Source organism: Loxodonta africana, chromosome 11 (genome assembly GCF_030014295.1).
Source record: "Loxodonta africana isolate mLoxAfr1 chromosome 11, mLoxAfr1.hap2, whole genome shotgun sequence".
Taxonomy (NCBI): domain Eukaryota; kingdom Metazoa; phylum Chordata; class Mammalia; order Proboscidea; family Elephantidae; genus Loxodonta; species Loxodonta africana.
Window position 1 is genome coordinate 17,736,412 of NC_087352.1, and position 24,881 is coordinate 17,761,292.

At 44.2% G+C, this 24,881-nt stretch overlaps 1 protein-coding gene across 13 annotated transcripts in view; it reads right to left on the bottom strand.

The window, feature by feature from the left end:
• The window catches only part of VRK3 (VRK serine/threonine kinase 3), a 61,068-nt gene that overhangs the window by 12,645 nt on the left and 23,542 nt on the right, over nt 1-24,881 (bottom strand). For 8 of the 13 annotated variants that reach the window (XM_064294043.1, XM_064294045.1, XM_064294050.1 and 5 more), the window contains 4 exons: nt 18,433-18,538; nt 16,305-16,397; nt 14,245-14,377; nt 7,833-7,953 (listed from right to left, as the gene is read on the bottom strand). In XM_064294043.1, coding sequence (XP_064150113.1) covers nt 7,833-7,953; nt 14,245-14,377; nt 16,305-16,397; nt 18,433-18,538 — 453 coding nt within the window. Of the gene's footprint in view, nt 1-7,828; nt 7,954-14,244; nt 14,378-16,304; nt 16,398-18,432; nt 18,539-19,079; nt 19,165-22,070; nt 22,138-24,881 lie in introns of those variants that run through there. The other 5 variants (XM_064294053.1, XM_064294046.1, XM_023543297.2 and 2 more) reach the window with 3 other exon arrangements.

Genomic DNA, 24,881 nt, shown 5'->3' on the forward strand with positions numbered 1-24,881 from the left:
AGCACAGCAGAGGACCCCTGAGGGAGCAGGAGATCAGTGGGATGCAGACCCCAAATTCTCATAAAAAGACCAAACTTAATGGTCTGACTGAGACTGGAGGAATCCCGGCGGCCATGCTCTCCAGACCTTCTGTTGACACAGGACAGGAACCATCCCCGAAGACAACTCATCAGAAATGAAAGGGACTGGTCAGCGGGTGGGAGAGAGACGCTGATGAAGCGTGAGCTAATTATATCAGGTGGACACTTGAGATTGTGTTGGCAACTCTTGTCTGGAGGGGGGATGGGAGGATAGAGAGAGAGGGAAGCCGGCAAAATTGTCAAGAAAGGAGAGACTGAAAGGGCTGACTCAAGACAGGGAGAGTAAGTGGGAGTAGGGAGTGAGATGTATGTAAACTTATATGTGACAGACTGATTGGATTTGTAAACGTTCACTTGAAGCTTAATAAAAGTTATTAAAAAAAAAAAAAACACAGTGTTGTGCGAAAAGCACTCAGAACAGCTGAGATTTGGGAAAGGACATCATCTACGCAAATCAAACACACACACCGCCAACACTATGCATGTCTGTATTGTGTGCCACCAGGGCTCCATATATATACATATACGCATATACATATACATACACACATATATACATACACATATAAAAAAAAGAAAAAAAATTTTTACACATACGTATATTTACAATTCAACAATTACACGTATAATTCAGTGACGATTACACTCTTCATGTTGTGCAATCATACTGTTAGCCTTTTCCAGATTATTCTCCCACCGTTAACATAATGTCAGTACCCCCTAAGCAGTGCTTCCCCTTTTCTCCCTCCCTCTCCTACCCTATAGTTGTTGTTACTGGGTGCCGTGGAGTCAATTCCAACTCATAGTGACCCCATGTGACAAAGCAGAACTGCCCTATAGGGTTTCCTAGGCTGTAATCTTTACAGGAGCAGATCACCACGTCTTTCTCCCATGTAGCCACTGGGTGGGTTTGAACCACCAATCTTTTGGTTAGCAGCTGAGCATTTAACCACTGCACCACCTGGTAACCACTAGTAATCTTTGACTTCTATATATTTGCTTATCTCATATAAGTGAAATCATACAGTATTTATCCTTTTATGACTGACGTATTTCACTCAGCATAATGTTTTCAAGGTTTATCCATGTCGTAGATTAATCAGGACTTTATTTCTCTTTATGGATGAGTAGTATTCCATTAAGGAGCCCTGGTGGCACAGTGGTTAAGTGCTCAACTGCTAACCGAGAGGTCGGCGGTTTGAACCCACTAGTTATTCCATAGTAGAAAGACCTGGCAATTTGATCCCATAAAGATTACAGCTTAGAAAACCCTATGGGGCAGTCCTACTCTGGCCTACAGGGTCACTATGACTCAGAATTGACTTGAGAGCACACAACAACAATAATATTCCATTGAATGGATATAACATATTTTGTTTATCCATTCATCAATATAATTTTAAGGATACAAGTTCATCTAAACAAACCTGCCAGTAGAAGTAATATTAAGCAAGTCTGAGTGGGTGCCTGTGCTTCCAAAGAGGCTGGAGATGAGGAGGGCAAAGTAAAATGAGAGTGACACAGTAGTAGTGTCGAAATGAAATGACCCACTGACACAGCGCAGCACACTGAGAACTGTGAGGTACGGTGACTCAGTGCTTTTCACTGGAGGGTTCGCCTCTTCCCAGCCCACACTCCTTGGATAATCTCATCCTCTCCCAGGGTGTCTGCTGACAACTCAACGCACCCCAAGAGCTGAGCCTTCAGCCCTGACCTCCCTCCTGTCCTCCAAATATGGAGTCAACTGCCTCCTTTAACAGCCACTCCTGGGTGAGTCTTAGGCAACTCTCACCCTCCAAGTCTATCCTGTAATCTTGCATTCCCACCTCAGGCCTGCAGAGCTTCCGCTTCTTGCCCAGCTATTCACTGTCCATGGTGCTGAACTCCATGCTCTCGCACTTCCTTCTGTAACGCCATCTGCTATCCATGGTGCTGAATTTCATGCCCTAACACTTCCCCTTTGCAGGAAAAAACCTGCTCTCCACGGTGCTGAATGTTTAAACCAGAAGCGGCAGGAGCCCTGGTGGCAAAGTGGTTAAGTGTTTGGCTGCTAACTGAAAGGTGAGTGGTTTGAACCCACCAACCACTACACAGAAGAAACATGTGGCAGTCTACTTCTGTAAAGATTCTTACGTTGTTGATAGGTGCTGTTGAGTCGATTCCAACTCATAGTGACCCTATGTACAACAGAACAAAACGCTGCCTGGTCCTGCACCATCCTCACAATCATTGCTGTTTGAGCCCATCATTGCAGCCAGTGTCAATTCATCTCGTCGAGGGTCTTCCTCTTTTTTGCGGACCGTCTACTTTACCAAGCATAATGTCCTTCTCCAGGGACTGGTTCCTCCCATTAACATGTCCAAAGTACATGAGATAAGGTTTTGCCATCCTTGCTTCTGAGGGGCACTCTGGCTGTATTTCTTCCAAGACAGACTTGTTCGTTCCTCTGGCAGTCCATGGTACATTCAATATTCTTTGCCAACACCATAATTCAAAGGCACCAGTTCTTCTTCAGTCTTCCTTATTCATTGTCCAGCTTTTGCATGCTTATGAGCCAACTGAAAATATCATGGCTTCAGTCAGGAGCACCTTAGTCTTCAAAGTAACATCATGTTTACCAAGACTTTAAAGAGGTGTTTTGCAGCATATCTCCCCAATCCATCATTTGATTTCTTGACTGCTGCTTCCATGGCTGTTGATTGTGGATTCAAGTAAAATGAAATCCTTGACAACTTCAATCTTTTCTCCATTTATCATGGTGTTGCTTATTGCTCCAGTTGTGGTGATTTTTGTTTTCTTTAGGTTCAGGTGTAATCCATATTGATCTTCATCAGTGTTTCAAGTCCTCTTTGCTTTCAGTAAGCAAGCTTGTGTCATCTGCATATTCCAGGTTGTTAATGAGTCTTCTACCAATCCTGACACTACCTTCTTCTTCATATGAGGTTATATAAAAAAAATATTGCTACTAGGGTTCCAGTTTATACATGCATGTGTTTATTCCAAACAAAATGTGTTTAAACATGTCTCTGTGCTCAGTGGATGGATGCAGACAAGTTCTCTCAGTAATACACTTGTCTCAGTATCGTTACAGTGCCTTTAAAAGAAAAAGATGCTTTTTGTCCCATGGAAAAAATGATTTTGAGGTCAGGGCTAGTATGAAATTTTTAACAAAAAGGTGGATATCTTCCCAATTCATTGAAGCTTTGCAACAAGTCTATGGGAGCGCTGCCCCACACAAAACAAGTTTTTAGATGGACCAAGCATTTTAAGGAAGGTTGGGAAGACCTCAAAGATGGGCCAAGAGAGAGAAGACCACTCGAGTTATGGAGATTGTTTTTTGGAATTCCAAAGGGATAATCTAATAAATTTTCTCACAAGACACAGGATGATCACAGGGACTTATTATAAACAAGTTTTAAGAAAGCAGAAAACTGCATTGGTGAGAAAAAGACCACGAAAGTCACGCCAAGGGATTTTTTTTTCCATCATGACAAATGCTCCTGCTCATTCTTCAAGGGTAGCAAGGGCTGTCCTCTGAGAATTTTGTGGGGAAACTTTACCCCATCCACCCTACAGCCCTGATCTTGCCCCTTCAGACTTCTTTTTGTTCCCAAAACTCAAAAAACATTTAAAAGGAACAGGATTTGAGTCCCTGAAGGATGTCGAAACTGCCATTTTGACATAGTGTAAATTGAAGAACTCAGAATTCTTCAGGGAAGGGTTACAAAAAAAAAAAAAAAAAACTGAACCCACTGCCATCAAGTCGATTCCAACTGATAGCAACCCTATAGAACAGAGCAGAACTGCCCCATAGAGTTTCTAAGGAGCGCCTGTTAACCATTTTCTTAGCAGCCATAGCTTTTAACCACTATGCTACCAGGGAAGGGTAGATAGATGGAAACACCGCATTCAGAAGTGTATAGGCCTAGATGGAGGATATGTCGAGAAACAATAGCTTTACATTTTAATATTTTTGTTTAATAAAAGTTTATATGATTTTGTTGCAATGCTTTTTGACTTACTCTCATATAGTCCAGCTTTTCGGGATTATGTGCTCAGCATACAGATTGAGTAAGTATGGTGAAAGGATACAACCCTGATGCACACCTTTCCTGATCTTAAACTACACTGTGTCCCCTCGTTATGTTTAAAAGACTGCACCTTGGTTTATGTACAGGTTGCACACAATTACGTGCTCTGGAATTCCCATTCTTTGCAATGTTACCCATAATTTGTTGTGATCCACAGTGGAATGCTTTTGTACAGCCAATAAAACACAGATAAACATCTTTCTGTTATTCTCTGCTTGCCATTAAGATCCACCTGACATCAGCAATGATATCCCTGGTTCCACGTCCTCTTCCGAATCTGGCTTGAATTTCTGGCAGTTCCCTAATGATGTAATGCTACAACCATTTTTGAATTATCTTCAGCAAGATTTTACTTGTGTGTGGCATTAATGATATTGTTTGATAATTTCTGCATTCTGTTAGATCATCTTTCATTGGAACGTGCACAAATTTGGATATCTTCCAGTCAGTTGGCCAGATAGCTGTCTTCCAAATTTCTTGGCACAGACAAGCAAGCACCTCCAGTGCTGCATCCATCTAAGGAAACATCTCAACTGGTATTCCGTCAATTCCTGGAGCCCTGTTTGTCACCGATGTCTTCAGTGCAGCCTGGACCTCTTCCTTCAGTACCACCAGTTCTTGATCATATGCTACCTGCTGAAATGGTTGAATACTGACCAATTCTTTTTAGTACAGTGACTCTGTGTATTCCTTCCATTTGCTTTTGATGCCTCCTGCATTGTTCAATTTTTCGCCCACAGAATCCTTCAATATTGCAACTTTAGGCTTGAGTTTTTTCTTCAGTCCTTTCAGCTTGAGAAATGCCAAGCTTGTTCTTCTCTTTTGGTTTTCTAACTCCAGGTCGTTGCACATTTCATTATAATTCTTTGTCTTCTCAAGCTGCCCTTTCAAATATTCCATCCAGCTCTTTTATTTCATCTTCCTTCCATTTGCTTTAGCTACTCGATGTTCAAGAGCAAGTTTCAGAGTCTCTTCTGACATCCATTTTGGTCTTATCTTTCTTTCCTGTCTTTTTAATGACCTTTTGCTTTCTTCATGTATGATGTCCTTGATTACAGCCTAGGAACCCTATGGGGCAGTTCTACTCTTGTCCTACAGATTCGCTATGAGTTGGAATCATCTCAACAGCAACAGGTGTGTGTGTGTGAGTTATATGCAGAAGACTTGGTGGTGAAATGGTTAAGTGCTCTGCTGCTAACTGAAAGGTCTGCAGTTCGAACCTGCTAGCCACTCTTCAGGAAAAAAGACCTGGCAATCTGCTCCTGTAAAGATTATAGCCTAGGAAATCCTATTGGGCAGCTCTACTCTGTCACATGGGGTCACTATGAGTTGGAATCGACTTGACAGCACAAAACCACAACATTCTGTGTCAACATGACTAGACTCTAATTCTCAGTGGTTCAGCAGGCACTATGTAATCATCTTTCATTTTGTAATCTGATCCAAGCAATCAGTTGGAAGGTATTATGGATTGAATTGTGCCCCTCAAAAATGCGTGCTAACTTGGGTAGGCCATGATTCCCAGTATTGCGTGGTTATCCATCATTTTGTGATCTGATGTGATCATCCTGTATTGTAAATCCTACCTCTATGATGTGATTGAGGCAGGATTAGAGGCAGTTATGTTAATGAGGCAGGACTCAATCTACAGGATTAGGTTATATCTTGAGTCAATCTCTTTTGAGATACAAAACAGAAAATTGATATAAAAGAGAGGAGACTTCCTACCACAAGGAAAGAACGGCCGGGAGAAAAGCGTGTCCTCTGGACCCGGGGTCCCTGAGCTGAGAAGCTCCTAAACCAGCAAAGATTGATGACAAGGACCTTCCCCCAGAGCTGACAGAGAAAGAAAGCCTTCCCCTGCAGCTGGCACCCTGAATCTGGACTTCCAGCCTCCTAGACTGTGAGAGCTTTTCTTTTTGCTAAAACCATCCACTTGTGATATTTCTGTGGATAGCTAAGACAGAGTTTCCTTGGGGCTATGGTCTGCCTCCAGTATATAAATGGATGTTCTGGCAAAGCTCACTCTCTTCCTCAACCCTGCACTCTTCTCATTGCCTGACTTCTGGTTCTGGGGATATAAGTCTGCAAGTGTTTCCAGCCTGCTACCTAACCTACAGATCTTGGATTTGCCAACCCACACAATCCTGTGAGCCAGCAGAGGTCTCCAGCCTGCCACCAAACCCATGGATTTGGGATGTGCCAGCCTCCAAAATTGTATGACCCATTTCCTGGAAGTAAATCTGTCCCTGTATATTTACACAGTAAAACCTGTGAGAGCCGGAGCTTGATGGGACTGCCTCGTTTTTGCAGGTCTAGGAAGTTTTCCACCTTTGACAGGGTGCAGTCTTATCACTTCTTTATCACTCTCTATTAGTAGAAAATATTTGAGCTTTCTTTCTCAGACAGGTTTACACCTTATGCAGGTTCTGGCTTTCACATGTTTTACTGTACAGGTAGTCCCTGATGTTAAGACATAATCGAGTTATGACAAACCGTGCTTACGACCATCTTTTTTTTTTTGTACATCTTATCATTAGTAATATGTACTACATACAGTATTGCAGTTTATAATTTGCTGATGTTATCACTCTCAGATGTTCACTCTCAACTGTTCAATTTTATGATTTACTGTTCAAAACAATGCTGTATAGATTTAGTTTTCTAAGCTAAATCAGGGGCTTCAGTTGCTTGAAAACTTAGACCCAAACGCTGATCACTTTGCTAAAGTCAGTAAGGCAGATTTGGAAAGTAGTGAGATGTTGCCGTGAAATATATGAAGGAAAAAAGAAAAGAACCACACGGACAAGTCTCACTAAATTTCCCACTAGAAACGCCATCCCCATCCCCAGGAATAATCCAGATGATCCAGAACCTTCCACAAGTGGAGCTATTACCACAACTGACAAAACGCCAATAAATCGTCCAACTCTTCTTCATCATCAGAGTAAATATTTATGATTTGTGTTTTTTAATATTGATAAGTAGCAAAATATATCTAAGTTTACACGTAATGTTTCCAACCCCCAGAGACAAAGATTGAATTTATAAAGGCAATAATAATGAAAGTAACTGCTAATAAAAGGCAATAATAACGACAAATAGGAAAAAAAAAAAAATGAGGTAACTGATTTACACCAGACTCAACTCAGGACAGAGTCATCAGAACGGAGCTCTGTTATAAGTCAGGGACTACCTGCATATATGTTTCACTGATTTTGCTCCTCTAGAAAACTCAGATTGAAATAGCAACAACCTTATTTGAAGCGTGAACCCTGACCGGTTGATGGTGCTGGCTAAGGCAGAGCCCAGGCCTGATCTGCTCGCATTCTTGCCCTGAGAACCAGTGAGTCCTGGTGCCAAAGCCCGGTGAGCACTTCCTCTGGGCAGATTCTGTGTTAAGTCCCGTGTGTATATGCCTCCCCCAACTTCCTACATCCCCAGGAGGTGGGTGCTGACAGGACCCCCTCTCACGGAAGAGGGTACCACCCCACCAGGATCAAGGACCCTCTGGGCTGGAAGGTGAGCCCAGGCGGTGTGTATCTGGGACCCACGGCCTCGTCCACTGGGCTGGACGGCAGAGCGCACATCCGAGGGCCACTGACCCCTCCTTCTTGTCTGGTTCTGAGCTTCCGCCCCACCTGCCCCCCGCCAGACTCACTTCTCCTTCAGCTTCATGATGTCGTCAGTGTTGGGGAGGCAGTTTGTCCACGGCAGGCACCCATAGAGCCACTTGAGCATGCAGTAGCCCAGGGTCTGGAGGTCACTGCGGCGGGAGGGCCCTGGGGAGGAAGGGGAGGCGACTCAGTTGGATGCTCCACTCACTGTCATATCCATGCCCTCCTGACTCTGTCTGCCTCTCAGCCATGCACTCACTTCAACCATCCAAACACATGGCTTGTCTTATCCATCCCTTCATTTTCCATTCACCCTGATGGAGAATGGTGAAGTGCTCAGCTGCTAAGTGAAAGGTTGGTCGTTCAAACCTACCCAGCTGCTCCTCAAGATAAAGGTCTGGAGATTTCCTCTTGTGAAGATTACAGCCCAGGAAACCCTATGGGGCAGTTCTGTTCCATCACATGGTGTCTTAGTTATCTACTGCTGCTATAACAGAAATACCGCAAGTGGATGGCTTTAACAAACAGAAATTTATTCTTCCACAGTCTAGAAAGCTAGAAGTCCAAATGAATTCGGGCACTAGCTCCAGGGGAAGGCTTTCTCACTCTGTTGGCTCTGGGGGAAAGTCCTTGTCATCAATATTCCCCTGGTCTAGGAGCTTCTCGGCACAGGGACCCCAGGTCCAGAGGACAGGCTCTGCTTCCCCTTTTTTCTTGGTGGTATGAGGTCCTTATCTCTGTGCCTGCTTCTCTCCATTGTAGCTCTGGTAAGATAAAAGGTGATGCAGGCCACACCCTAGAGAAACTCCCCTTACACTGGATCAGGGCTGTGACCTGAATTATCCTCTTTACCATAACCTAATCTTGCCTCATTAACCACAGGCAAAGATTAGGATTTATGACACACAGGACAATTACATCAGATCACAAAATGGATGACAGTCACACAATACTGAGAATCACGACCTCGCCAAGTTGACACATATTTTGGGGGGACACTATTCAATCCGTGACACATGCGTTGCTATGAGTTGGAATCAACTTGATGGCACCCAACAACATTCTCAATTCTCTTATTGTCTCAATTACTCCTGTTCACTCTCCCCATACTTTTTTCACCCACTCTTTCCCTAGCTCACTCTCATCCTTTCACCCTTTCATTTCATGCACTCACTCTTTCAAATGGTCCTTTGTGCCCACTGTGCCGGGCCCCAGGCTTCATTCTGCAAACCCAGACAAGTGTTTACTTAGGTCCCGGCCCTTGCCAATTGTTACAGATTGAACTGTGTCCCTCAAAAATATATGCTGGATTCCTGACCCCTATACCCGTGGATGGGAGCCCTGGCAGCACAGTCATTAAACAGTCGGCAGCTAAGTGAAAAGTCAGTGGTTCAAACACACCAGCCGCTACATGGGAGAAAGATGTGGCAGTCTACTTTCGTAAAGATGTCAGCCTTGGAACCCCGTGGGTCAGTTCTACTCCGTCCTGTAGGATTGCTATGAGGCAGCATCAACTTGATGGTGGTGGGTTTTAGGATTTTAAAACTGCAGATGCAATCTCATTTGGGAATAGAGTTTTCTCTGTTATGTTAATGAGGTCATATCCATGCAGAGTGTGGCTTAAACCTAGTGACTTTTGAGATATAAAAGAGCAGATTAGACACAGACACAAGCAAGCACACATGGGGAAGAGAGATGCCACATGGAGATGGCCAAGGAACTGAGGAACTCTGGAACTGTGGAAGCTGAAACAATGATCTTCCCTCAGAATTGACAGAGAGAGAGCCTTCCCCTAGAGCTGGTGCCCTGAATTTGAACTTCTAGCCTCCTGAACTGTGAGAAAATAAATTTCTGTTCTTTAAAGCTACCTGCTTGTGGTATTTCCATTATAGCAGCACTAGGAAAGTCAGACATGCTGTAATAGAAATACCACACGGGGTGGCTTTAAAGAACGAAATTTATTTTCTCACAGTTCAGGAAGCTAAAAGTCCAGATTCAGGACGCTGGCTCAAGGAGAAGACTTTCTCTTTCTGTGGGCTCTGGGGGAAGGTCCTTGTCTCTTTTCAGTGATCTTCATGTGACGTGTATCTTCCCCCTCCTTTGTGCTTCCTTCTCTGTGCTAATCTGCTCTTTTTATATCTCAAAAGTCACTGGCTTAAAACACACCCTACAGGATATGGTCTCATTAACATAACAAAGAAAATTCCATTCCCAAATTATATTACATCCACAGGTATGGGGTTTAGGACTTACAATACATTTTTGGGGAACACACCTCAATCCATAACATGGCAGCACTGAGTAAATGAGCGAGCAGTTGAGAGGGGAAGATGTTCCTGGTGTGTGGGTTGACCTGAGCTACAAAGGAGACAGAACAGCCCAAGAGGTTACTCAGGGAGGACACCAAGCCCAGCCTAGTCAGGTCAGGCAAAGGAGACTTTATGGCTTGAATTGTGTCCCCAAAAATATGTGCGGTAATTACTAACCCCTATACCGTTTTGTTTTTTTTTTTATATACCTGTGGTTAAGAAGCCTGGGTGATGCAGCGGTTAAGAGCTCAGCTGCTAACCAAAAGGTCGGTGGTTCAAACCCACCAGCCATTTTACAGGAGGAAGATGTGGCAGTCTGCTTCTGTAAAGATTACAACCTTAGAAACCCTATGGGGCAGTTCTACTCTGTCCAATACGGTCACTGTGAGTTGGAATCGACTAGATGGCAGTGGGTTTGGTCTATACCTGTGGTTATGATCCCATTCGGGAACACGTTTTCTTTGTTACGTTAATTAGACCGTATTAGTGTAGGGTCTGTCTTGAGTCAATCTCTTCTGAAATATAAAAGAGATTAAACAAACAAGCAGAGATGGGGGAAGACAGATACCACACCACATGAAGGTCACGGAGGAGTGAAGGAACAGAAGCTAAAGAGACAAGGGCCTTCCTCCAGAGCTGACAAAGACGGAAACCCCTCCCCTACAGTCAGCGCCCTGAATTTGGACTTCCAGTTTCCTAAACTGTGAGAAAATAAATTTCTGTTGATTAAAGCCACCCACTTGTGGTAGTTCTGCTACAGCGGCACTAGATAACTAAGACAGAAACAGAAAGTGTCTTTGTTTTCCTCAAGCCTCCTAGTCACAACATTCAGACAACTCCTCACATAAGCATTCACCAGACACCAAGCATTGATGAAACCGGGCCTTCTACCAAAAGACACTGGAGGCACAGATGCTGCTTCTGCCCTCAGGGAGCTCATTCTGGTGGGGGGACGTGAACAGGCACGTGGGTGGTTTTTTTTTTTTGTTTGTCTATTTCTAAATGTAACAGTATTAGAGAAGCATCAGGCTTTATTAGATGTAATACTGGAACTAGAGCAAAACCGGCACAAAGATGGCACCACGGACCCACGATAGATACGTCCTGATAGAATGGGAGAAAATGTGAAACAGGATCTCATATCCTAAAAAAAAAAAAGAAAAAAGGCAGACCTACTGGACTGATTGAGACTAGTGAACTCCCTGAGATTCTTTTTAAATAAATCTTGAACTGAAACTAGCTCATGAGATCACCTTTTAGCTAAATAACAAAATGGCTCACAAAATAAAGAATATCGCCCGTTAAGTACTGTGCCCCTTTAAAAAATCCTCTATATAAGACCAAACAGTCAAAAATGATTTTAAAACAAAGATGAGAAAGTAAGGAGGCAGGGAAACTAGATTAATGGAAACAGAACGACCAGAACAGAAATGATGAGGATGTTCAGGTACTGCGAGGAATGTAACCAACGTCATCAAACAACTCTGTGTACAAACTGCTGTGTAAAACCTTCACCAAAAACACAACGAGATATTATTAAAAAAAAAAAAGAAATGGCATCATGGACTCGCCTCAACAGAGATGGGCTCTAAGCTGCTTTCCGGCTTGTAGTTGACGTGGGAGGCCTGAGCCACCCTGTACACTCACATTCACAAACACACAAAGGGAAACGTGGAAGAAGCACAAGCTGAGTCATCAGCCAAAATGCAATTGTCAGTCCTGATGCTGTCTCAACAACGGGAGCAACCTGGTAGTGAAGATTTCTCTCCACCCAGCTCTGACTAGGTTTTCTGGCAGAAAAGACAGATGCGAAGTCAACAAGTAGCTACCTCGCAGCGTGAGATGACTGTTTTTTCTTTTTTAATTATTCGTTGATTTTCTGTTGTTGAGAATACACATAGCAGAACACACACCAATTCAGGTTTCCACATGTACAATTCAGTGACACTGATTATATTCTTTGAGTTGCGCAACCATTCTCATTCTCCCTTTCCTCATTGTTCCTCCCCCATTAACATAAACTCACTGCCCCCGGTGGTTCCTATCTAACCTTTCAAGTTGCTGCTGTCCATTTGATCCCCATATAAATAGTTCTTAAAAGAGCACAATGCTCAAAGCAGACATTCTTTACTACTTAAGCTAAACTACTGTTTGGTTTTCAGAAGACTTAAGGGAATCTTTTTGGTTTAAAGATTAAAGATTATCTCAGGGCTATAGTTTTAGGGGGTTCACCTAGCCTCCATGGCCCCAGAAAGTTGGGATTCCAGGAGAACTTGAAATTCTGTTCTGCATTTTCCGCTTCTAATCAGGATTCTTCTGTAGAGATCAGACAGTTTCACGCCAACCTCCCAGGCCCACAACACTGAGCAGTGACAACTGATTCTTGTTAGGGCACGTTGGCAGGAAAAAAAGACTCAGATGTGTCCCCAAGTCATGAGAGATTACAGGCTGTTCACAGCAGCCCAGTGTGTGTGTTGTAATAAAATGTTGACACTTCATTTAGTGTGCCGAATGAGGTAAATTCATTTCCAGAATACTCAATTAATCAGCACATCACGTTCCTTCACCTTTCCACATAGACAGGCATTTGCCATATAATGAACATATGTACATATTTGTAAAGATGGCAACTTAGACTCTTTAATGAAGGAGCCTAAAATATGCCTAAGCAGGTAGGCTGCACAGATAAAATGATTATTACTGGCACTGTGACCATCCTTACACCCAGGTTTGAATTTGGGACAGTGATGAGCCCACACGTGACCCCCAAACTTTCTAAAAATCTAAAATGCTTTTTCTGAGAGTCTGGAGTGACTCAGCACAGGGGTGGTTGTGATATAAAGAAATCTAAGTAAGTGGGGCTGAGGCTCCTCAAGGAATCCACCCCGAGTCCTCTCCTCATTCCATGCTCTTTCTCTAGATAATCTCAATCTCTCCCAGGGTGTCGGCTGACAATTCTTATGATACCCCGAGAGCTGAGCCTCCAGCCCCGACTTCCCTACACTACTCCAGATACGGAGCGCCACCTGCCTCCTCAACAGCCCCCCCGGGTGAGTCTTGCCCTGTATCCTGCATTCCCACCTTAGAGCTACACAGCTTTCCTTTGTGTCCAGCTACTCGCTGTCTGTGGTGCTGAATCCCATGTCCTGGCACTTCCCTCTGTAATGGTCACCTGCTGTCCACACTGCTGAACTGCTAGGCTCTCTAAACCACCCCTGTAGCCTACGAGTCGATTCTGACTCATAGTGATCTACAGGACAGAGTACAACTGCCTCACCAGGTTTTCAGGGCTGTAATGTTTATGGAAGCAGACTACACATCTTTCTCCTGTGGAGCAGCTGGTGGGTTTGAACCATCAACCTTTCAGTTAGCAGCCAACCACTTAACCATGTGTGCCACCTAGGGACTCTCCAAATAGATAGGCTGAAGTCCTAACTCCAGTACCTGTGAATGTGACCTTGTTTGGAAATAAGCTCTCTGATGGTGTTAATATGAGGTCAGACTAGGGTAGGGTGGGTCCTAATCTAACATGAGTGGTGTCCTGGTAAAAGAGGAGAAGGCACAGAGAGAGAGGAGTAACGGCCATGTGAAGATGCTTCTATAAGCAAAGCAATGTCTGGGGCGACCGGAAGCCAGAAGAAACAAGAAAGGACCCTCCCCTAGTGCCTTCAGAAAGAGCATGATTCTGCCAACCCCTAAGTTTGGACTCCTAGCCTCCAGAACAGTGAGTGAAACAATAAATTTCTGCCCTTACGTAAGCCACCCAGCCCGTAATGTTTTGCTACAGCGGTCCTAGGGAGCTAACAGAGTCTCTCCTGTGGCTGGCCATCTGCAATCCATGGTTTTGAACTCCCTCCTCTTTTTTTTTTTTTTTTGCCCTTAAGACGATTCCGACTCATGGTGACCCCATGCGTGTCAGACTAGAACTGTGCTCCACGGGATTTTCAATGGCTGATTTTTCCAAAGTAGATCACCAGGTCTTTCTTCCAAGGCACCTCTGGGTGGACTCGATTGGTCAACCTTTTGGTTAGCAGCTGGGTGTGTTAATGTTTGCACCACCCAGGGACCCCTGTGAACCTCCAGAGCTGCCCTTGAGGGAGGAGCACGTGTCCATGGTCCTGAACCTGAGCCCTCCTCTGGCTCTTACCGCATCCCTTGTGCAGGTCCACACTAATGAACTCGAGGTCCCCCTCGTGTTGGCTTCTGCTGCCTTCAATGTAGGCCACATGCTTGCCACCTGGAGAGTACCGGAAGGTGAAGCCGTAGCCTACCATGGTCACCTGCAGATGTAGGGAGAAGCCATACAGTTTGCAGGTTAGGAGCTGGGCAGGACTCACGAAGCCAGAGATTTCAACTGAGGATACAACTTGAAACAACCCACCCATGACAAATGACATATTTTTAAATTATAAAATTAAGGCATGCTCATAGCAAAAAGGCCAAACAGTACAGAGCGGTGCTAAGCAAAAAGTCCCAGACCAACCATTCCTATTGCTTCCTAAACTCATTATCTAGAAGTAATCCACTAATGTTGTGCTGGTGTTAGTTGCCATGGAGTCAATTCTGACTTGACGTATGCAGAGTAGAACTGCTCCATAGGGTTTTTGTGACCTTTTGGAAGTAGATTGCCAGGCCTTTCCTTCCAGGTACCTCTGGGTGGGTCTGGACTGCCAAATTTACTGTTAGTAGCCAAGTGCTTAACTATCTGCGCCACCCAGGGACTCCTCCAGCTCTACCCTTTAGTGGCTGTACAACCTCAGGCAAGTTAGGGAAGCGTCTCTATGCCTTGATTTCGTCGTCTGTAAAATTACAATAGCAGTCCCCACCTCACACAGGTTTGGAGGTTTTAATGAGTTCAAAACAAAAATTAAAGTCTTGATCTTCCAGATACATAAATAAAGCCAACTATATCGTCTTCTTTTTAGTGGCTACATCTTATTCTATCACACAGCTAGGTGACAAGTGTTGATTCTGTCTATGTGGGACCTACGTCCCCTTCTTCTATATCGAGTTATAGGATCACTCCTCAGTCCGTGTGATGCAGGTGGGGCTCACCTGAGGTTTTCACTGGGGTTGCTGCGTTGAGGGGATCTAAGCCTGACTTTGCTGGGATTTTTTTTTCCTGGATGGTGCAAATGGTGGACGTGCTCAGCTGCTAATGGGAAAGTTGGCAATTTGAGTCTACCCAGCTGTACCTTGGAAGAAAGGCCTGGTGATTTACTTCTGCAAAATCAGTCTCTGAAAACCTATGGAACACAGTTCTACTCTGGCACAAAAAGGGGTGCCATCAATTGGAGTCAACTCCATGGCAACTGGGTCTGTTTGTTTTGGGAGGGCTCACAGCAATTTCATCACCAAGAAGGGAGTCTATCGGATAATGAGCAATGCAGAAGCAAAAAGAGCCCAAAGACGGAAGAGACGGCTTCCCAATGAAATGATTTGAGGTCCCAGATTCAGCCATGTTTGAAGCCAGTCAAGTCCTGAATTTTTCTGTTCCATGAACCAAGAAATTACATCCCTTCCCCCCTCATTTTTTTTTTTTTTTTTGCTTAACCCATGTTAATCTGGGTTTCTGTCATTTGCAACTAAAGAGTCCTGACTAACAGAATTAACTTTGAAACATTAGTCAGTATCCTACGGGGACAATACGGTTAAGGGATTTCTCATTTTTCTATTACAATCATCGTCGTCAGGAATACCTTGTACGTATACCTTTGAATAGCCCTGTGAATACACGGATAGAATACATTCCTAAAAGAGGAACTGCTGGACCAAGACACAGATGTATTTAAAATTTTGATCGCTAGCGCCAACTTACTTGCAGAGAAGCTGCCCAGTTTACACTTCCATCAGCAGTGGATACAGAGGCCTGTTCCCTTATATCCTTACCAGCAATCGATATTACCATTCTTCTTAATTTTACCCATCCAATAGATGAAAAATAGTATCTAATTTTTACTTGTATTTCTATGATTACTATGCCAATTGAGTACCTTTTCATGTATCTGACTAACTTGTGGGTTTCTTTTTCTATGAACAGCTTTTCCTATTCTTTTTTTACTTAGTTACTTATTTTTTTTATGTATTTGAAGGTACTCTTTGTATATGATGGGTATCAATTCTGTCTGGAATAAACACTGTGAAATAAACTGAGGCTTTGAGATAGGTGGGAATCTGAACCCAAGGTGGGGAGCACCTGGCTCTTACTTGGGTCATGTCGTCTGGATTCACAAAGATATTCTCAGCTGTCACGTTTCCATGAACATACTCGTTTTCGTGGAGGTACTCCAGGGCGTCCAGCTGGGGGAGGAAGGAAGAGAGCATCTGTGAGTAGGAAGACTAACACAGAGACGCTCTGATGCAAAGCCTGGTGTAGGAACTCTCACTGTTAGCCCTGGGGTCATATGGCGCTGCCTGTAACTGAGAGGACAGGTCTGAGACGTTCTCAGTGAAGCATGAGGAAGCCCACTATGACAACACTAAAGCTACTAGTTGGTTTCTATCTAACCCCTGTATCTATCTCTTAGATGATGGCAAACTCAGGAGGTGAAGGGGGTTATTGATCTCCCCTCCCCACAATAAAAAAAAGCCACCTAGCAAGCAGAAATAAATTTAGTTCAGCAGTTTATATTTTTATCTCTAGCTCCGACTTTTCTGCTGAGCACCAGACTCATATATCGATGGAACTTGTTGCTAGTTGCCCTCAAATCGATCCCGACTCATGGTGACCCCATGTGTGCAGAGTAGAACTGGGCTCCACAGGGTTTTCAAGGCTGTGATCTTTTGGAAGCAGACTGCCAAGTAGGCCTGTCTTCTGAGGCACCTCTTGGTGGGTCTGAACTGCCAATCTTCTGGCTAGTGGTCGAGTACTTAACCATTTGCGCCACCCAGGGACTCTTACGTATTGAACTGCCTAGGTGTTAGCTCCACCTGAACATCAAAAAGTCATTTCAAACCTAAAATGTTCAAGCCAGAATTCTAGGTTTTCACTTCCAAACTTGCTCTTCTGGTCTTCCCTGCTCAATAAATAGCTCAACCACAAATCTGGTTAAGCCAGAAGTCACCTTTGTTCCCTCTTTCTTTCTCACAGGCCATATCCAGTTCACCTCCAGCACACCTGAGCATCCACTTCTTACACCCACACAGCTCCTGCCCTGGCCCACGCCACCACTGCTATGACAGGATGACTGTAACAGCCTTGTTATGGATTGACTTGCATCCCCAATCAATTCCAACTCATAGCGACTCTGTAAGAACAAAGTAGAACTGCTCCATAGGGTTTCCAAGGCTGTAATCTTTACAGAAGTAGACTGTCATATCTTTCTCCTGTGGAGCAGCTCGTGGGTTCGAATCACCGTAGGACTTAACACTACGCCACTGGGCTACTTCCCCCCAAAATAGTTGTAAATCCTAAACCTCTACACTTTTGGCTGTAATCCCATTTGGGAATAGGGCTTTCTTTGTTATGTTAGTGAGGCCATACCACTATATTGTGTCTTAAGCCAATCACATTTGAGATATAAAAGAGCAGATTGCGCAGAGAAGGAGCCCTAGCAGCCCAACCCTAAAGCACCTGGTAGCTAAGTGCAAGGTTGGCAGTTCAAACCTACTTATCAGCTCTGCAGGAGAAAGACCTGGCAATTTGCTCTTGTAAGATTTCAGCCTAGAAAACCCTATGGAGCAGTTCTACTCTATCATATGGGGTCACTATGAGCCAGAATCGACTTGATGGCACACAACAGCAACAACAGACACAGAGCAGGAAGCACAGAGGCAAAGATACATGCCACGTGAAGATCGCCAAGGACGGAGGAACAGAAGCTGAAAAGAGACAAGGATCTTCCCCCAGAGCCAACAAAGAGAGAAAGCCTTCCCCTAGAGCCAGTGCCCTAAATCTGGACTTCTAACCTCCTAAACTGTGAAAAAATTAAAATTTCTGTTTGTTAAAGGCACCCACTTGTGGTATCTCTGTTTTAGCAGCACTAGATAAAGGAGCCCTGGTGGTGCAGGGGTTAACTGCTCAGCTGCTAATCGAATGATCAGTGATTCGAGCCCACCAGCCACTCCACGAGAGAAAGATGTGGCAGTCAGCTTCTGTAAAAGTTACAGCCTTGGAAACCCTGTGAGGCAGTTCTACTCTGTCCTACAGGTCGCTGAGTCAGAATCAACTTAATGGCACCTAACAATAGTAGAAGCACTAGGTAACAAAGACAGGACTCTAGAGATCACCCTGAGCACACACTCAGCAAGCACCAAACGCTGTCAGTTAACCGACAAACAGACTGAAACGAAAAGCACCGTGCCCAGTGCGAGAACTGGGTGGGTGTGTACGTACCAGCCGGCAGGCCACCTGGAACACAGACCTCTCCGGTATGATGTGCTTTGGGTGGTCATTCAGGGCCGACTGGAGGCTCCTACCCAGCTTGGGGAACACCATGAACCTGGAGAACACGAGGCTTGAATCAGGCAGGGCGAGGCAGGGCCAGGGCTGAGCCCACCCAGGGGCAGGAGAGATGAACAAGGAAGGGGAGGAACGTAGGCCATCCAGGCGACTAGATGGTTTTAGTCCCAGGGGGAAAGAAGAAGGGTTCTGGATAGCTGGGGTTATGGATTGAATTTGTCCCCCAAAATATGTGCTGATGCCAAGTGGAAATGACCAAGGAACTGAGGAAGAAAAGCTGAAAGAAACAAGGATTACCCCCCGAGTGGACAGATGGCTTTTCCCTAGAGCCAGTGCCCTGAATTCTGGCCTCCTAAACTGTGAGAAAAATAAATTTCTGTTCATGAAAGCTACCCATTTTTGTTATCTGTGTTATAGCGGCACTAAGAAACTAACACAGCTCGGCACCAACCCAGCTCCAAACTGGGGGGAAGGGAGGAAGAAACTACCCGGCCAGTGGCTCCAGAGTCCCAGTCATACAGAGCACAGGACAGGGGAGAAGGACAAGGGACAGACGGGTGGGTGGCAACGGGGCAGCTCACCTATACTTGTCCTGGTGGACACCAAAACCAACACAGGTGGGGATGGCTAGAAGGGGGGTGGAGTACAGCTTCTTCCACTTGTTCACTGCGGAAAGCAGGGGCTTGAGAAGTTAGAGTTCACCTGCCCCAGGTGCACAGGAACCAGAAATAGAGAGTGCCCAACCCCACACCCAACTCGACCCTTGAGGGAGACTACCTCCTTGTGGGTGGGCTACAGTGAAAGCAGGGTGGGGACAGGACAGAGTAGATGACCCCTGAACTGCCTGTAAACCGTGTCTGCGGGTGACAAGGGTGAACGCTGGTAGCATCTGACAAAGCATATGCAAATCTGGAGTGGAAGAATGGTAGAATAATTCCTGAATTCACATGCACAGCTAATCAGATCAATAAACGCCTACCCTGGCCGTGGTGTCACTGTAATTTGATCCATCTACCTTCCAGGCACTCAGGTGGTAGTACAGAGCCAGGGGTGTCCTGACAAAAGTTTAACAAGTGGCTGCCCAGGGAAAAACTTCCCTGGTTGGTAGTGTTTGCCTATTTCCATGGTGTGACTACCCACCCCCTCCCCCCAAAAAATTCCCATAGAATGATTCCAACACATGGCGACCCCATGTGTCATAGAGTGGAACTGTGCTGCATAGGGTTCTCTTGGCTATAATCATTACGGAAAGAGATCACCAGCACTTTTTTCCATGTTGCTGCTGGGTAGGATTGAACTGCCAACCTTTAGGTTAGTAGTCAAACACAAGAGTTTATGCCACCCAGAGAGGTCTAAAGACTTTCCACCATGGGCAATTTCAAGCTACCAATGTAATATCACTGATTGTGGAGTTGGGAAGAAAAGCACAGTAGACCAGTATATTATGTAGTATTTCCACCATATAAATAAGGAGTTTAGATGGCACAATGATTAAGTGCTCAGCTGCTGACGGCAAGGAAGGTCAGTGATTCGAACCAACCCAGTAGCTGTAAAGATTACAGCCTAGTAAACCCGACGGGGCAGTTCTACTCTGTCACACGGGGTCTGTATGAGTCAGAATCCACTCCATGGCACCCAACAACAACAGCAACAAATCACATAAACACAGTAATCTCAGGAGCACAGATAACAGAAAATACACTAAAATAATTTGGACATACTGAGTTTTGAGAGTGTATTACCTTTGTTTTTAATATAATCTATTTGATTGCAAGTTTATACAATTTAATTTTTTGTGGTATTTTATTATTTTTTCAATTTTATTTACTCTGTTGTTGCTGTTGAGAATATGCACAGCAAAATATACGCCAATTCAACAGTTTCTACATGTACAATTCAATGACATTGATTATATTCTTCAAGTTGTGAAACCATTCTCGGCCTCCTTCTCTGAGTTGTTCCTCCTCTGTTAACATAAACTTACTGCCCAAGGTTCTTATTTAATCTTTCCAGTTGCTGCTGTCACTTTGATCCCAGAGACAGTTCTTAAAATAGCATAATGCTCAAGGTAGACATTTACTAGTTAAGCTAAGCTACAGCTTCATTTTAAAAAGACTTCAGGAAATATTTTTGGTTAAAATTTAAAGGTTTTCTCAGGGCAATAGTTTCAGGGGTTCATCCACCCTCCACGGCTCCAGAAACTCTACAGTCCATAAAAATTTAAAATTCTGTTCTGCAATTTCCCCCTTTCGATCAGGATTCTTCTATGGAATCTTTAATCAAAATGTTTTGTAATAGTAGCCAAGTACCAACCAGTTCTTCTGGTCTCACAGCAAAGGAGGTACTTGTTCATGGGGGTAACTAGCCACACATTTCATTTCCTCCTCCTATTCCTGACTCTCCTTCTTCCTCTGTTGCTCTAGACAAATAGAGACCAATTGTTGTGCCTTGGATGGCTGCTTGCAAGCTTTTAAGATCCCAAGTACTATGTAATAAAGCAGGTAAACAGAAGCACTAAACATGTTATAAGCCCAATTAACTGGTATGTCCCATGAAACCATGACTCTACACTTCCAAACCAAGAAACCAAATGCCATGAGGTGTTTGGTTGTATACACAATTTAATTTTTAATTATGGTTGTGTTTAATTACCAGCTTGCAACACTCCTGAAAATTTAATGCTTAACTGTCAAAAATGGTTTGAAGCAGAAACAACTAAAATGTCCATTAATAGATGAACAGACAAACAAAACATAGTCTAGCCATACAATGAAATATTACTCAGTCATAAAGAGAAATGAAGTACTGATACATGCTATAACATGAATGAACACTGAGAACATATGGAGCAAAACAAGTCAGTCACAAAAGGACAACTACTGTATGATCTCAGTTACATGAAATAATATATAGAAACCAAGGATTACTGATGTTTACTGGTGGGAGAGAGAGGAATCTTTTGTTTGGGGGGCACTGGGCTTATGCTACCATATTTTTATGAAAATAATGCGCACCTTCTACATTTGTTTCCCAATCATGTCCTCCCCGCTCCTGCCACCGCCAGTTATTTTCATAAACCCCACTATGCCAATTTTTTTTCACATGTTGCCTTAAAAACAAAATTAGAATAGTGTGCCTACAAAATACCTTGTAGGGAGAGGGCACGGTTGGCAAAAAACATAGAATGTATGCATTATTTGTGTAAAAATACAGTAATAGTGGTGGCATATTTTGGAAAAGGATAGTGAGGATGGTGGCATAACATGAAAAAATGTAACTGATGTCACTGAATTGTAAATGTGGCGGTTGCTGTGTTGGCAGTGTTTCGGTGTGTATATTTTCACCATGACAAAACAAACAAAAAGAGCTGGTACCAGCTGGCCCCAGCATTCACTGTCTGTCCTCGGATGCCGGAGGCCTAAGGAGTAACCAGAGGCAGGTTGTGGGCACAGATAAGACACGGATCTGGGCCTCAGATCCCCATTCTTCCCATGCCCACAGGGAGAGGTTGGCTGTCCCTTCCAAGCTGGTACCCAGACTCTCTCCCTCTTTGCCCATTCCCTGCAGAATACCTTGCAGAGGCTTGGCAGCTCGCTGGAAAAAGTTCTGCTCATTGAACAAACGCCCATCCTTGGCATCCTGGTGGAGACCAGAGGAAGAAAAGGCTGTCATACTGAACTCTCTTAGACAAGAGCCCCCAAGCATCACTGTCCACGCATCACTCCCCCGAGCAATGCCAGCAACAACCAGGGCTCGCCATTAAGTCCCCCACATCAGAACTGAACTCCCCGGGGTGCTGCATGTGACACATTATCACAGACTCTGAGTAGTCTCCCAGTACCCAGGCTTCCCCTTTCTTTTATAACAGGATCTACAAGTGTTCCCCAGATGCATGGCCAACAGTGAAAAATTACATTTCCCAGTCTCCTTTGCAGCCAGGTATAATCATATGATAAGTCTGGCCAAAGGGGATGTGTTATAGATTGACTTATGTCACCCAAAAATATGTGTTGCAAATCCTCACCCTTATACTTATGGTTACAATCCTATTTGGGAATGGATTTTCTTTTGTTATGTTGATGCGACAGTATAAGGTGTCTGTTGAGTCAACTTCTTTTGAGACACAAAGAAAAAAACCATTGTCACTGAGTCGATTCCCATCCATAGTGACCCTATAGGACAGAGCAGAACTGCCCCATAGGGTTTCCAAGGCTATAATCTTGACAGAAGCAGACTGCCACATCTTTCTCCTGTGCAGCGGCTCGTAGATTTGAACTGCTGACCCCTCGGTTAGCAGCCGAGTGCTTAATCACTGCACCACCAGGGCTCCTGGAACAGATTAAGCGAGGAAGCAGAGATGGGAGATGACAGATGCCATGTCACATGAAGATCACCAAGGAGGCAAGGAATAGAAGTTGAAGTGACAAGTACCTTCCCCCAGAGCCAAAAGAGAGAGAGAGAAAGACTTCCCCTACAGCCAATGCCCTGATTTTGGACTTTTAGCCTCCTAAACTGTGAGAAAATAAATTGTTAAAGCCACCCACTTGTATTATTTCTGTCATAGCAGCACTAGAAAACTAAGACAGGCCAGGATGTGAGCAGACAACTTCCAGATTATACCCTTAAAGTGTTGAAGCAGGCTCTCCCCTTCTCCTATTCCAGGTAGCTGGGACGCAGACATGACAGAGGGAGCTAGAGCAGCCACCTTGGCCCATGAGACAGAAATCAGGGGTACAAGATATAGAAGCAACAAGACAGAAGAAAACTGGGCCCCTTATTTATGAAACCACCATACCAGCCCAGAAGATTTAGAAAGAAAAAGAGCCAGTTGACTGATAACCAAACCAAACCAAACCTGTTGCTGTCGAGTCAATTCCGACTCATAGCAAACCTATAAGACAGAGGCAGGCAGAAATAAAAACAGGGCTAGATGAGGAAAGACTCTAAGTAACACTTCAGTCTTTGTTAGAAGCCTATACAGATAAGAAACAAAAGTGTAGACAAATGTAAGCAGTGATATGGAGTGTGACAGGTAATTTTATGTGTCAACTTGGCTGGGCTATGGGTTCCCATTGGCTTTGCCAAATACTAGACTTGCTGCTGTTCCACAGTGTACACTAATGCAATCACCTGCCATGATATAATCTAGGTGAATGCAATCATTCAGTTGAAAAAAGTTTCCTTAGGGTGTGTTCTGCCTTCAGATTATAAAGAGACACTCTGGTAAAACTTGCTCTTTCTCTCCACTCTGAACTCTTCGCCTGACCTGTGGATCTTGGGACACAAGCCTGCAGAAGTTTCCACCTTCCGCCTGCCCTACTGGTTTTGGAACTTGCCAGCCCCCCACAATTTTGTGAGCCAATCCCTTGAGTAAATCATTCTCTCTATATAAGTATATCTCACTGGTTTTATTTCTCAAGAGAACCCTGACTAAGACATGGAGGAAAAACTAAAAATTTCCCAAGGAAATCACTAATACAGACAAGTGTTAATTTTGATGAAGGGAAAGACAATACACAACTCAGAGCAAGTCAGCACAATTTGACCAAGCCAGTTGCAGAAGCATCTTAGATACATCCAAACACCTCGAGGGATTGAGTTACTGGGGCTGAGGGCTGGGGACCATGGTTTCAGGAAGTATCTAGACCAACTGGCATAACACAGTCATAAAGAAAATGTTCTTCATCCTACTTTGGGGAGTAGCATATGGGATTTTAAAAGCTTTAGAGCAGCCATCTAAAATACGTTTCTATGGGTCCAATCCTGTCCAGAACAAAGGTGAATGATGAAAACCAAAGATACAAGGGAAGTACTGGTCCAAAGGACTAAAGGACCACATAAACCAGAGCCTCCACCAGCCTGGGCCCAGAAAAACCAGATGGTGCCTGGCTACCACCATCAACCACTCTGACAGGGATCACAATAGAAGGTCGCAGACACAGTGGGAGAAAAGTGTAGAACAAAATTCAAATTCACTAAAAAGATCAGACTTACTGGTCTGACAGACTGGAGGAACCCCCAAGAGTATGGACCCCAGATACTCTTCAAACTCAACACTACAGCCACTCTCAAAGCCCACCTTTCAGCCACAGATCACACGGGCCTATAAAACAAACAAAACACACATGAAGAACACACTTCTTAGCTCAATCAAGTATATGAGACAAAATGGGCAACACCTGCCCAAAAGCAAAGACGAGAAGGCAGGAAAGGACACCAAAAATGAATGAGTGGAAATGGGGAACATAGGGTGGAAAGGGGGAGAGTGCTGACACACTGCAGATATTGCAACTAATGTCAGGAAACAATCAGTGTATAAATTTTTGAATGAGAAACTAATTTGCTCTGTAAACTTTCACTTAAAGCACAAAAAAAGAATTATA